At 44.6% G+C, this 14,316-nt stretch overlaps 1 protein-coding gene across 2 annotated transcripts in view; it reads right to left on the bottom strand.

Annotated features, from left to right (window-relative positions):
• TRAF3 (TNF receptor associated factor 3) overlaps positions 1-14,316 on the bottom strand; it is a 557,290-nt gene that overhangs the window by 18,729 nt on the left and 524,245 nt on the right. For both annotated transcript variants that reach the window (XM_086937838.1, XM_086937839.1), the window contains exon 9: positions 9,837-9,977. In XM_086937838.1, the coding sequence (XP_086793964.1) occupies positions 9,837-9,977 (141 nt within the window). The remainder of the gene's footprint in view (positions 1-9,836; positions 9,978-14,316) is intronic.

The following is a 14,316-nucleotide window of genomic DNA, read 5'->3' as shown; positions in this document are numbered from 1 at the left end:
CACCAAAATGAATACGACACATCCACCTAAATCAAGACAGTCCAGAAGATTATTTCTGAAACATACAATCACGAGCTGAAACAAACTCCTATCTGAAAAGGAACTCAGAACTATTTGGAAAGTCAGTGGACATTTATGAGGTCATGCCAAGTGGACTTTGTGAGCTAATCAAATGGCACTTACATAACTATTGTTTTTCTCTCTTGGGGACGACTGTGGCCTGCGGCTGCTACTGAGTTGGCGGGTGGCATGAGAAAAGTTGTTATCAACTGGTGTGAGGTCACAACACGGACTGAAAATCAGTCCATAATACCTTTAAGTGTATCACATATCGTCATGTCGTGAACGACATCTTGAGCCATTCCTGGATTTTTAAGTAAAAAGAACTTTGCATTCAAGAATGGTGTTCGGTAAATTGAGAAAAAGAAGGGGTAGCGTGCAACAAGATGGCTTGCCCAAAGAATGGATAATATCGATAAATTTCAAAAGGAGATCTCAGGCAAGTAAGTGTAAAATCTGGTCGAGGAGGGTACAAAAAAATGCAGAGCAATACTGTCTTATTGATGCAAAAATGAGAAAATCTATTTAATCTGTGAAGCACAGTATCACTATGTCTTTAGGGGCAATATTTGACAATGAAAATATATATTATATAAATAACATACTTTACAATAATCAGACTTACTACTACTCTTACATACATACATACATTCCTTATCCCTTTCATTTACACTGTGTTGCGGAGGTACATTTTTTCTTTATTCATTGATTTAATAACACAAAGTTGAACAGGATATTATTTCAATGTACTGATACAACCAAAATCTATACATATTAGTGGCCAGAAAACAGAATTCTGAAGAGCTATCATTTTCGATGTTCGATTCCCAGCATGCAAAGTCCTGGTAGCGGAAACAAGCAAGGAATAGATGAACTTGGCCTGGTGGAATAAGGCCGCGTCATAGCTATGCAATGTATATACAGGCCCCATTCTTTACAGCAACAGCACAGCTATTGGGCATGTGGTGCAGTTGGGACGGGGTCGATGGCTGTCAGGAGCTCATTGCATCCAAATAAATGGATTTTCTTTTAATATGCAAATGAGGGAGTTGGGAGCCCAGCCTCTATGCTTGCGTAACAGCCCATGGCAACCGTGATCCACCACTATTGGACTGCTATGCTGCTGCTTGTTTTTAACACAAAAACAAGTGTAATTCGCATAGCTGAAACTGGTTACATCACGGTTGGGACTGGCTTGTTGAGTCATCGAATATAAAAACCCAGCAGGGTTTTCTCAATGGCCCATAAAGGTACAAATAATCTCCAATGAAATTCTTGGGATGGCAGTTTCCTCATGCATATCTTAATTATGGATACCCAGAAAACCTAAGTGAGTTTTATTCTACAGGGGGTCAAGGGCCCCGGTCATGCTTTTTCGACGTTTCCGGATGGATGCGAATAGAAGCACTTGTGTTCACACAGGCCTGCATTCAGAGTAATACGTACTTCACGGTTTTCGTCAGGTCGGGTTAAAAAGCCAGGGCTGCATCCTACATGGCACACAGCAAGCACCTGCTACGGTTGTTTTTGAAGGCACACTGCAGGCTCACGTCCGGCTTCCGGCACTTACTGATAATGGAGTCCGGGCCACGCACAGCAGCGGGCGGGCATCCGGTGCCTCCAGCTCGCGCTTTCCCTCCCGCTCACAGATTTTCAGAAAGCAACGGTCGCAAGTCTGTGGCAAACAACCACTGACATGACAACTAGCGAGGGTCCAATCAATGTACTATTTTAGTAAAGGAAAGTAACAATAAACACACACAGGGAAATAAGAGCAATTTAAAACTGAATGGCATACTTAGAAAGATGGTTAACTGGGCCATCAAAACAATAATTCAAAGCCTAGGGAAATGAATGGCCTTCTGTTTACATGCGCAATGTAGCATGGTGGGTTCAATCACCTGCTGCCTGCAACTCATGTATCAAGTGGGCTCTGTGTTTCATTCTTCCGAGGTCAACAAAATGAGCATCGCAGAGTAGGGACTCTTTTTATGTTAAGCGAGACGGAGGAAGCGAGTGCTTTGAGAAAAAAAATATATTAATGTACATAAATCTGGAATCTTTGTAAAAGTAACCAGAACAGGAAGTGAACACGCTGAAGCACATGATTATTTTAAAAATATATATTACGCAATTATTTACAAATACGTTGTGCGTCCACACGTTTTGTCACTTGCACTATTAGCAGGCTGCCAGGTTGTGCCCACGAGTTCCTCGGCCGTTACAAGTATACCCCTGACATCATACCCCCCGTGACTCACCTCCGGACTATTCCCAGTGCGTCATTGCGAATGACCGAAGCGGTTTGTTGGGGCCATACGATCCATACTTAGCATTACGCAATACCCCATTTAGAATTCCCTCTGACTGGACAAGTAAGTGTGCCAAGTCTCATGGGTCGAAGAAAGGAGACCGCGCCACCGCCGCTACTCCGGTTACCGGGCCACAGAGACTCCCTTTCAAAAATAAAACCGTATTTGCAGCCACAGCTGTGGGGCGACAGGAGGGGCTATTATCGGGCTGATAATAAAACGGCTCGCAGTGCTGCAGCGCAGGCGCCAAGGCATGACGTAAGCAAGGGACATGTGCCCCATCGAGGAGCAAACAGAACATTTATACACCACCACCCTCACCTTGAACCATAAAGGTGTGGTGTGAAAGCACGAACCACCCTAGAAAAGTTTCTTCCATCCATCTTTCCTCCACCCTGCATGCTTCTCTCTTTCACTTTTCCCTTCCTTCTGCCACTCTTTTCTTCCTTTTACACCCCATACTTTTCTCCACTTTCTCATTCCTTCCTTTCATCTATCCTCGACTCTCCTTTTCCCATCCATCCATTCTTCTTTCCTTACACCCTTCTTTCATTTCGTACTTTATTCCTTCCTTCTCACGCCTTGCTATCTCGCAGTCTGTTTCTCCCTGCGCCCATTATACTTGCCCCCTGTGCTCTATCCATCCTGTGGCTTTGTTTTGCGGTCTCTGGTACTGATTCACAGTGTCACTTACGAGTTTCAGTCTGTAAATATGCAAACAGAAGAGGCTCGTAAAGAACTAGTGATGGAGCGTAAAAGTGTAATACGGTTGCCTCTATCAATTCTCGCCATTATCTGAAATTACGACAAATAACCTTGATAAAAATGTGCAAAATGGTTGAAGATGAAAAAACATGAGATTCTTTTACTGCATCGTAAAAGCATGCAGAAGTGTTCAGAAACATGATACTGCGAAAAACGTAAATAAAAAGAGAGAAAAACTGTTATTTCTTTGAGCAATGTAAACAAGCGTTTAGGAAATCAAACGTGGGTAACTTAGAAAATGTGCTGCTGATTACCTAACGTGACACATGGAAAAAATGCTTACCTAATGAAACACTTGAAAACGATGAAAATGTTTAGTTTAAAGATGCTTGATTTTACAAGGTTTTCAGTTTTATTTTAGTAATATGCGAAAATAAACGTGAATCACAAAGTGATGCATAGTAATCTGTTTTCAAAGTGTGAAATGTTTTATTAGTAGTACCTAATATTGACAAGTAACTTTTGGAGAAAATAATAATGAGTGAATTTACAAAGAAAAGAGAATTATTCATATTAATGTGTGTTTTATAATGATCATAATGTGGTAATGATTTAACAAGTTTTCATGTAGCCCTCAAATGCTTCTTTTTCCTTGTTCAAAAAGCAGAATCTAGCTGAAGTAGTCATTCCGGACGCTGATTTTTTTTTCTTGCTTATGAACAATAGGTTCTTTTCTGATTCAGTAACACTTTTGACAGAAATGTATCAATACAATTGCAAACGCAGAGAGAGCATCTGGAAGAGGACAGACAGTGAACAAATGTATTTTCTTCCTTCCGAGGGGAGGATGCAAATTATAAAGCTGTTGGAATTGAGGACTAGTGCAAAAGAAACAATTGATGGACGGAATGCTAGACAATCAAACATTCACCCCCAGTCACAAGGATCTGGGTTAAATCCATAAATCTTTTGCTCACCACACCACCCCAGTTTGGACCCAGTCATATGCAAATCAGTCTTGACCCTGTTCCTTGTGGGAGCAGTCCAGCCCGAACTGCCAAGCCAGGTCCTCCCTGGACCGGAAACAAGCATCCTGAGGACTGGGCAAAATGATTACTTAATGTTTCTGGATTTCTTACTAAGGTATTGATCACAGCACAAGCAGCCCACTGTGGATAACCAATGGAAACCAAAAAGTACGATGGAACTGATACATCATAGGGGTAAACTGAGAACGTCTGGAAGTGTAATTGCCCCCATGGAGCAGGAGCTGGGGCTTGTCATCATTTACAATTCTCCTGCCTGGCATGCTGTCGGACTGAACTTTGATTTCTTACCTATGTCGAACCAATTTGAACTGAACTTTCTGATCTGATCCAACCTGTACCTTACTGGCTGGTATAGTGTGCAGATATAACTTTTCGGCTGGAGAGATGATGGACTCATTCTTGTGATTCCTTACACTTCAACTCTGCATATTTTGGCTTGTATAACCTAAATGCTGAATTTGACTTTTACCTATATTTTCTCTCTCTGTTTTCCCTTAGGTAATCAGCAATTGTCTATTTTATCAAATCCGAATTACATTGTGTGACTGACTAATTGTACTAAATGGTTTCTACAAACAAAACTTAAATGTGATTTGTGTTTCTTGACCATTCAAATTGAGGCTTAGATAAACGATTTACATGAGAGATGTTATCGTATTTGAGTCATTCTTGGTGTGAAACTTTCAGTGGCGGCTCTTCCATTGAGGCGTTGGGGTGTTGCCTCACTGCTTTCTCGCAGTGCGAGAAGCAGAAACATACAATGGTAAACCTACCATTTCATGTTTCTGCTTCTCGCACAGCGCAAAAGCGGAAGTGCCTGGTCAGGGGCGGACAGGTGGGCGTTCCTGCTCGAGTGCAGGGGAGGCGTGGCTAGCCCATTGTCTTGGGTGCTGACTGTTTGTTCGGCCCCAGGGCCCACCAAACCAGTCATGCCCAGTTGCCACACTCTCTTTTTCTCTATGTAGGCTGCATGCAGTTTCCATATCCAGCAAGTGAAAGTATGCCTGCATTCATTTATGTATTTTTTGTTTTTTTTAATGCTTTTTATCATGCAGGAAGACACTTCCCTTTTGAGCAAGTATATTTTGAGGCTGTGTCTGGATTTTTTTCTTTGCCATCAGAGCTGGGTCTTTAGTTACCGGCCTGGGTGGCATCAAGCCATGCCGGTCTAGCAAGCTGCGCCGGAGCAAATAAGTGCTTCCTTGGTGAGATGATTGGGCCTCAGCTGTTTGGTCGACCGGTCCATCATTTTGCAGTGGTTTACTATTTGAAGTAGAATTTAAAAAAACGCTTCTTAACATATTAAAACAATATTTCTGATCCAAAACTGTCAAGTCAGTCCTGGTGGCTGTTTAGTTGCCCCCCCACCTTCCTGGCATAAAAGGGAAAATCTATAAATATTTAGAAGGAAAAAGTGCGATAAGAAAGTGGGACAATAAACCAGGCTTTCATCGCATTTTTCCCTAACCTCTACGCTAGTCCGGCGCAGTTTTAACACCGTTTCTCCACTAGTTTGGAAATGGTTACATGTGAGGAAAAATTGCGATTCCGGAACACACTTTTTCCTCATGTTTTCCCCCTTTTTACCGCACTACAGTCAAGTATAATGAATTGGGATTTTACTCTATAACTATGTTGTTTTATTGTACTTTTATGGCATTTTATTTGCTAACTAAAGATAATAATAAATGAGGCTGATAGTGTCATATGACATTCAACAACAGTTCTCAGTGGAGGGTGTCACATCTCACCTGGTCCTCCTTTCTCGCTGACTTGTAAGCAATGGCTTGATATTACACTGCCCATTGGTGCAAGCATTCCTGATGGATGTAAAAACTGCCCCATAGTGAAAAGAGCTGCTAGAAAAGCAATAAATGAAAAACTTTGTAGTATCTCATGATGGCAATTGGCTGAAGTGGTGTGGTTTTTTTATTTAGGTGTTTGTATGCAGTCTAGAGTACACATCACAATGTGGTTTTATGCCAGGAACTTTTTTTTTCTTTCAAAGTAAATATATCTGTTTTTTAAGCACTAGAAACGCCCAAACGCTCTATTATGCAAATATTGTCATGTATCCCCCAAACAGTATCTGGCTCCCCTTAGTCACCTTGAAAAACTGAGTAAATAAGATAACAGGAGGGTGGGTTCCCACAGTTTCATTACTCTCATGAGGAACAAGTTAATAATTTTTAGTAATGCTCTTTCTGGTGGATACGTATTAAACTGCAATTTACTTACCTTATGATTATCCCCCATGTGCCACTCTGGATCTAGAAGTAATTTTAGCAGTGCTCCTGTGTGCCGCTAGGTGGCTCCTTGCAGCTCTGCACTGACGTTACAGCGCTCCGGAAGTGGCGACGAGAAGTCTCATATAAGTGCCACCCCTGCGCACTGACCTCAGTTTCTTGCTTGAAGAATTCCACACTTGGACGTGGACAACAAAATAGTTATAAGCACAGTGTGCAGGTTTCTAATTTGGGCCCTTTTGAGATGGTAGAGACCAGTCAACACACCGGGGAGGTGGAAGAGCAGTGAGGAATCTGTGGTTAATTAGAGTATCCACCGGAAAAAGCATTACCAAATGTAAATATCTTGCTCTTCTGAATGATATGTCAAACAGCAGATTCCTCACATTAAGAACAGATTCTAAAGCAGTACCTCCCGGAGGGAGAGCCTGTGGATAGGGCTCAGCACAAAAAGTCCGGTAGAACCAAACTGACAAAATGCCATTGCAGCCTGACTTGACTGTCAAGGCACCAATGCCCTACATCCTGGATTGCCGGATGTCAAGGACCAGCATGCAGTGTGCCAATGCACTGGTGGCATCCTTCACCCTGGCGGAATGGGCCATCAGGCCTTCTGGAGGTTGTTTTTCGGCCAGTGTCCTGACACATCTTTAGGCAGAGGACTATCCACCTCAACAGAGTCCTTCTCTGCACACCCTGTGCTTTCTTCGCCACAGAGAACCCCACAAAAAGCAGATTGTCCACCCGATTGTTCTTGGTACGATCAAGGTAAAATCTTAAGGCTCTTTTGGGGTCTATCTGATGGAGTTTCTTTTCCTATTTGGAAGAGTGAGGTGGGTTAAAGAAAGTCGGGAGGGTTATGGATTGCCAAATATGAAAAGGAGTCACGACTTTGGCAAAAAGCAGCCCTGGTCCTTAACACTAGTTTTTCCAGAAAAAAGATGGTGAAGGCAGCCGCACTTAGAGAACCTGGAGCTCACTCACTCAAGAGCTGAGGTGATCGCAGTGAAGAAGATGGTTTTGAGAGTGAGAAGAGGCGGGGATCAGCTATGCACTGGTTCGAAGGGGGTGCACACAGAGAACGTTAGGACCAAATGAAGATCCCACTGTGGCATCACAAATGGTTTGTGAGTGATCATGTGTGTCAAACCTTTAACAAACCTCAACATAATAGGTGGCTTAAAATAGGATAGTTGGATCGGTAAACGCAAAAAGGCTAAAAAGGTAGGCAAATAACCTTAAATAGTGCCCACTGAAAGACTTTTTTTGTTTACCCACGCTAACTACAACTCATACAAATTCTACCAATAAATTTGTACTTAACACAAGATCATTAAAGAACAATTACATATCCAAACTAAGGAAATAATGTCACAAGTGATATCATCAATGTCATTTGTGAGGTCATCTGTCACATCATGGGTGAGGTCATGATCACAGCATTTGGGGTGTGAGTTATGGTTTCCATTGTGGGGGCATGAAATATGGTTTATTTGGATAAACATAACTAGCTGCGGGGGGGCAGTTTAATTTAATACCCATATTTTCATTTTTACTGTAATTTTAAAGGCATTTCTGATTTGCGAGACATCATCAACACATCCTTCGACACCACCATCTTCCCTGAGAGCTGGAAACACGCCGAACTCAACGCTCTACTCAAGAAACCAACAGCGGACCCCACCGACCTCAAGAACTACCGCCCCATCTCACTCCTCCCGTTTCCAGCCAAAGTCATCGAGAAGACCGTCAACAAGCAGATGGCCGCCTTCCTCGAGACGAACGGATCCCTCGACCCCTCACAGTCCGGCTTCCGAGCCAATCACAGCACCGAAACCGCCCTCATCGCCGCCACCGATGACATCCGAGCCCTGATGGACAATGGAGAAACAGCGGCCCTCATCCTCCTAGACCTCTCCGCGGCATTCGACACGGTCGCCACCGCACCCTAGTACGGCGCCTCAGCAACATCGGAATCCAGGACAAGGCGCTGGAATGGATCATCTCCTTCCTCGACGGAAGAACACAGAGAGTCCGCCTACCACCGTACAAGTCAGAGGCCTCCGAAGTCATCTGTGGCGTCCCTCAAGGATCATCTCTGAGCCCCACCCTCTTCAACGTCTACATGAGCCCCCTCGCGGCCATCGTACGCAAACACAACCTCAGCATAATCTCCTACGCCGACGACACCCAGCTGATCCTCTCCCTGACCAACGACCCCACCGCCGCCAGAGCCAACCTGCACGAAGGGATGAAAGAGGTAGCCGAGTGGATGACGGCCAGCCGCCTGAAACTGAACTCGGACAAGACGGAGGTCCTCATCCTGGGCCCCTCACCCTCCGCCTGGGACGACTCCTGGTGGCCTCCCGCCCTGGGCACCGCACCCAAACCGACAGACCATGCACGCAACCTGGGCTTCATCCTGGACTCCTCCCTCTCCATGACCAGGCAAGTCAACAACGTCTCCTCGGCGTGCTTCAACATCCTGCGCATGCTACGGAAGATCTTCTGGTGGATCCCCACCGAGACCAGGAAGATCGTCACCCAGGCCCTCGTCACCAGCCGACTGGACTAAGGCAACGCCCTCTACGCCGGGACCACCGCCAAGCTCCAGAAGAGACTCCAGCGGATCCAGAACGCCTCAGCCAGACTCATCCTCGACATCCCACGAACCAGTCACATCTCCGGACATCTGAGAGACCTTCACTGGCTCCCCGTCAACAAAAGAATCACCTTCCGCCTCCTCACCCACGCACACAAAGCCCTACACGACCAAGGCCCGAGCTACCTCAACAGCCGAGTCAACTTCTACGCTCCCAAACGCCACCTCCGTTCAGCCAACCACGCCCTCGCCGCCGTCCCCCGCATCCGAAGAGCGACTACAGGAGGAAGGTCCTTCTCCTACCTGGCTGCCAAGACCTGGAACTCCCTCCCGACCGACCTGCGCCTGACCCAAGACCACCTCTCCTTCAGGAAGAAGCTGAAGACCTGGCTGTTCGAGCAGTAGCGCCCCCCCCCCCCCCAGCGCCTTGAGACCCTACGGGTATGTAGCGCGCTTTACAAGTGTCATTGATTGATTGATTGATTGATTTTTTTTAAATATGTTAAAAGTTTTTTATGCATAAGAAACAAACTATAACTCATCTCCAACAAAGGTTTTTCAATCAATGAATATACACGTATGCACACACAGAGTGACATGTATACACAAAGTTAACAAAGGAAACGGATAAGGTGGCACCTGTCGGAGGCTCCTGGACTGCAACTGCCCCTTCATAACTTTGGAAACTTTTTTTCTGGTTGCCATCTTTCTGTAGTGGCCGTCTCCAAATCTTGTCAGTGAGATCAGCTCATTGTGTTATACCATAAAAAATCAGTTGCAGAAACATTTCCTTGTACCAGAACAAGCAGATAATATGTTCCCCAAAAAGCAGAAAATGACTGCAGGTCCGTGGAATTCTTACCTGTAATTGATGTATTTTGGATTCATTGTTCCGCAGCATTTCTTTGTGCCTTTCGATTTCTACTTCAAAGCCACACATTTGGTTGTGCAAAATCTGGATGCTTTTGTTCTTTTCCACACTTTCATTCTGCAGCATCGCCACCTGCGAGAAAACAAAACCTGAAATTAGTATGCAGGACTACAGCACCTGTGTGTTTAGGCCAGCGATAGGATTAATATGCACACTGAGAAAAGTGCCCTAGCCTGGACCACCTGCAGCACAGCAGTGCACTGCGCTATTATAACCAAAGTGCTTCTCCCTGTCTTACTTCCTCTCCTCAAATCCAATCGGGGCTCATATGCCGATTAATGAATATTCATGAGCTGGCAACGTTGTAGCATGGATCCCCTTAAGACACATCCAATGCGGAGAAAGAGCATCTATAAGAAGGCAAAAAGGCACAAGAAGTCAAGAATACCCATAAAAAGGAGTCAAAGGTCAAGTAGACTGCGCCTAAAAATCGCAGATATCAGTCTAAAAGGATGAACACCAGCCAGCGGCAAAATGGTTGAGGCCATTTTCCACTGCTCACACCTCATTTTAAAACGACAACAAGACAGTAATATTTGAGGCAGCAAGGGCTGTAGCAGTGGCATCATACAGTTGGCTGTCCCCTATTAATGTGGCACAAAAGCACCATTGCCTCCCATGAGCAATGAAGTGACTGCTCCAAGTAAGATCCAAGCTTCATGTAGAGAACAAGAAAATGTCAAAGAGTGTGTTAGTAAACGCTCCATGCAAACACCTATCAGTATCTCGGGGTGACTTTAACTTTATTCTATTTACACCTTTGGCGTTTTGGCCTTTTGTGCAGTGGCGGCTCCTCTGCTAAGGTGGAGGAGCATCACCCCACTTCTTTTCAGGAGTGAAGGAAAAATGAAATGATAACAACATTACTATCCTTTTATTTGTTACTGCTGCAGCAGCTTTGCGGGGTGGGCTGTTCTGCTCTCAGAGCAGAGGGAGTAGTGGTGGGCGCACTCTAAGTGTGCATGAATCTTTCGCCGGCCAAACATTCATGCACACTTTGCATGTTCTCAACCCTAGCTGTATTGAAGCTGGGGTGGAGAACATGCCCAGGCTTCCACTGGGCATGAAAGCCAAACCACGGTGCTCAGATTAATCACAATGCGGCATTGCAGCTTTCTGATTGGCTATGGGGAGCCGGGGTGTGCTTCTTGTTCTGACTGGAGTGAAGGACTACGGAGGAGAGATGCGGCGAGAAGGTAAGTTATTTCTATCTTTAAAAAAAATAAAACATTTTACACCCACTTCCCTCCTGTTCCTGCCCTGCCTCCCTTGAACCGTGCCGGCCGCCACTGCTTTTGTGACTTCAAAGGGCAGACATGATTTTAACATATAAAGTGTTTTATAGGCTATTTTTTTAAAGACTATGTCCGAAGGATACAATATACCCAGGGCTCATGGTCCACACTGCACCCAGCATACATTTTGTCAAATCTCCTAAAAACTCTGTTTTACAATACGCACAAACACCACACTTGAACCAACATTCAGAATAATCCAGACATGTAACAACATGGAATATAATAATTTCTGAGCTTTCTTGATTACATTTTATATTAAACAGCCTAATTTAGACTGCCACAACATCGGCAAAAATCCTACATTTGGTTATGTCACACACTGCTACCACTATTGGGGGTTTACAGTAATGCATGTAAAACCACATTTATTAATTACTGTGATTTTTTTGCCCCCATACACGTGGGAAATTAGGTAGCAACAATCACATTAGCACAAAGCATCTACCTCTCGTTTATTTCTGCAACACAAAACGGTGAACTTTAAACCAAGCAGTATAACCAAAAAGTGGTGCATGTTCTGTGTGCCGTAGCTAGTGTGCCATTGACTAAAACGCACTTGTAATACACTGTGCGTGAGAATCCCCCTCCTGTTAACTGATGCTCTGCGTCCAACCAACTTCAAAAAAGGTCTTAGTATGCAGTCATTCAGGCTCTCGGTTTTTTAAAAAAGGTGAGTTTTTAGGGGGAATAAAAGGTACTGAATCTTTCATTGCTCTCACCACCCACTCTTTTAGCTCTTTAGTTATAGCATCACACTTCATGCATCGAACTGAAAAGAAGGACTGTTATTTCAATGGCCAAGTCATAAAACAGAAGTGTGCTGCATCTGTTGACTGACCCAACAGGTGGCTCACTTTCTCTACTACTTATCTACAGACAAAGAAAAAATAAATTAAGTAGTGAGCAGGTACATGAGAGTTACATCACTGAGGAGCAGCCTGAATACGTAGGAGGATTCTGACTGAGGGATGATGCTCCCTGGTAGAAATTGTCTAAACACGAGCTTAGAAGGGTACATCATACTGCACTTGCATGAAACATCAGCCAGCCACAGCTCTGGGGATGAGCAAGTTCCCCAGCACCAAGCCCACCCTACCCTCGGGAAAGTCTCCACTCCAGGTCCCATATACAGAATAGATGATCTACCTATGAGGGAGAGGAGCAGGGGGGCAGGGGATGCCCTAGCATCCTCTCGCAAATGAACACCACAGACAGTGGTGGCATGCTCCCATTCTGCAGTGTCCAGAATGCTGGGACTTGCAGGGGAACAAAAGACCCCTTGAGTGTTTGGTGCTCTATAAATGGTGTCAACCAAGCAACATGCCAACCCACCATGGAATTTCCATTCCATTATCTGTTTGTGTGTGCTGCTCACTTTAGCCGCGCGGAAGCACTCCATAGTCTGAGTAATTTCATCTGTGAGAATGCCACGAGGACCATATTCTGCCCTCCGCTGACTGGCACTGAATACAAAAGTAAAAAAATGCACATTTTATTTGGTGCTGATTGAATTACTTGAGGAGTTATGCAATTGTGCCTCTGTACAAGATGTTCTGACAACACACAGTGAATAACCGAGGTGAAAATGGTTCACTTATGAGCTCTTAAAATAGCCATTGCTGCTAGGTAAACAAGCATTTTCAATGCAATAGGTCAAACATTTGGGAGATTTTGAACTATTAGCATTGTAAATGACAATGCCTTTTATTTATGTGTTTTGAAAACCTGCAAGCAACGACTATCAGTACAAAGGGCACGTAGATAAAAGGCATTGTCATTTACAATGCAATAGGTAAAAGTTTAGAAAATGCAAGAACTACTGCATTGCAAATGCTTGGGTGCAATGATAAAAGCAGCAAAACACCAGTTGAGCAGCACACTATACTAAACACAGATTTGTAGCGCACCAGTTTTTAAACTACGCCCTTAATTACGTTGGCCACACCCCGTTCAGAGACCCCCCCAACAGTTACTTTAATCCCCTTAAAGCCCTGTTTAGACGTGTAGAAATGCTGAAGATAAACAAACACTGAGCAGAATCATAACAAGATAAGATTTGAGGGATTGAAAGTGTGGGAAGACAACACTCTGCAGTAAGGGGAACAGATGTGAGCAGATGTTGAAGGGAATGATATACTGCAGCGCAGTAAGAACTGAAACCTAGGCCGGCGCTCTCCGCCATGGTGCTGAGTGCGGCCTAGGCTCGGGACTCCTGAGGAGCTGCTGCTGCTACAGCGCACGCCGAGCCCTACCCTTCCCCCACCCACCCACAGCTTCGGCAGCGCACCATGCGTGAGGTCAGAAAAGAGGCGCCTAACAACTACAGGCTTCAGCGAAAAGGCTGTAGGACACGGGTTGGACATGTTGGGTGAGGGTGATGAATAATAAAAGCGGACGCCTGCTAATATATTAAGCACGGCGCCGTGTTGATAATCTAAAAGTGGGCGCCATGCTGAAAGTTAAAGCGCGGCGCCCGGAGGCAGGTGGGGATGAGGGTCATCAAGCCGCGGGGGTCACTGTTGACTGTGTGCGTCTGTGTACAACAAGAGAAAGGCACGAGGGCGCCTTGTTAAAGACAAAGCGTGTGTGGCGCGTTGTGGGGAAAAAAGTTTTACATACTCGAGGGACCTTAGCACTGTATGCTGCTTCTGAGCGCAAGGAGCGGTGAAACATAAGGCGAGCTAGGGAACACACAACAGTGAAAGCAAAACCAGCGCGGCAATCGTGAAACGGGCATGCCGCTGATAAATCATGTAAACAATTATTAAGAAAAATAAAAAAAAACAGGATGGGGGGCAGAAGGGAAGTGTATGAAACAGAACATGCACCCACCAAACTTCTCTAATAATAAAAAAAAAGAAAACAAATGCTGTGTGTGTTAGCTGGGAAGGGAAAAGTGTGCCTGCAACAGCCGGTACTAGAAAGTCATTAAAAAAAATAGTGCTGACAGACTGTAAATAAAGCTTACTGATTATTACCGCATGTAAAATGTCCAGTCCGGATGGGTGGACACAAAAGAAGACAGGGAGGTACTAAGGAGGGACTAATAAGCCTATTATCAAATCAAAAGGCAACATTTAAAAAGGAAAGTCACATCAGCCAATTGAAAAGAT

This window comes from Lissotriton vulgaris, chromosome 9 (genome assembly GCF_964263255.1).
Source record: "Lissotriton vulgaris chromosome 9, aLisVul1.2, whole genome shotgun sequence".
Taxonomy (NCBI): Eukaryota; Metazoa; Chordata; class Amphibia; order Caudata; family Salamandridae; genus Lissotriton; species Lissotriton vulgaris.
This window is presented reverse-complemented; position numbering and strand designations above follow the sequence as displayed.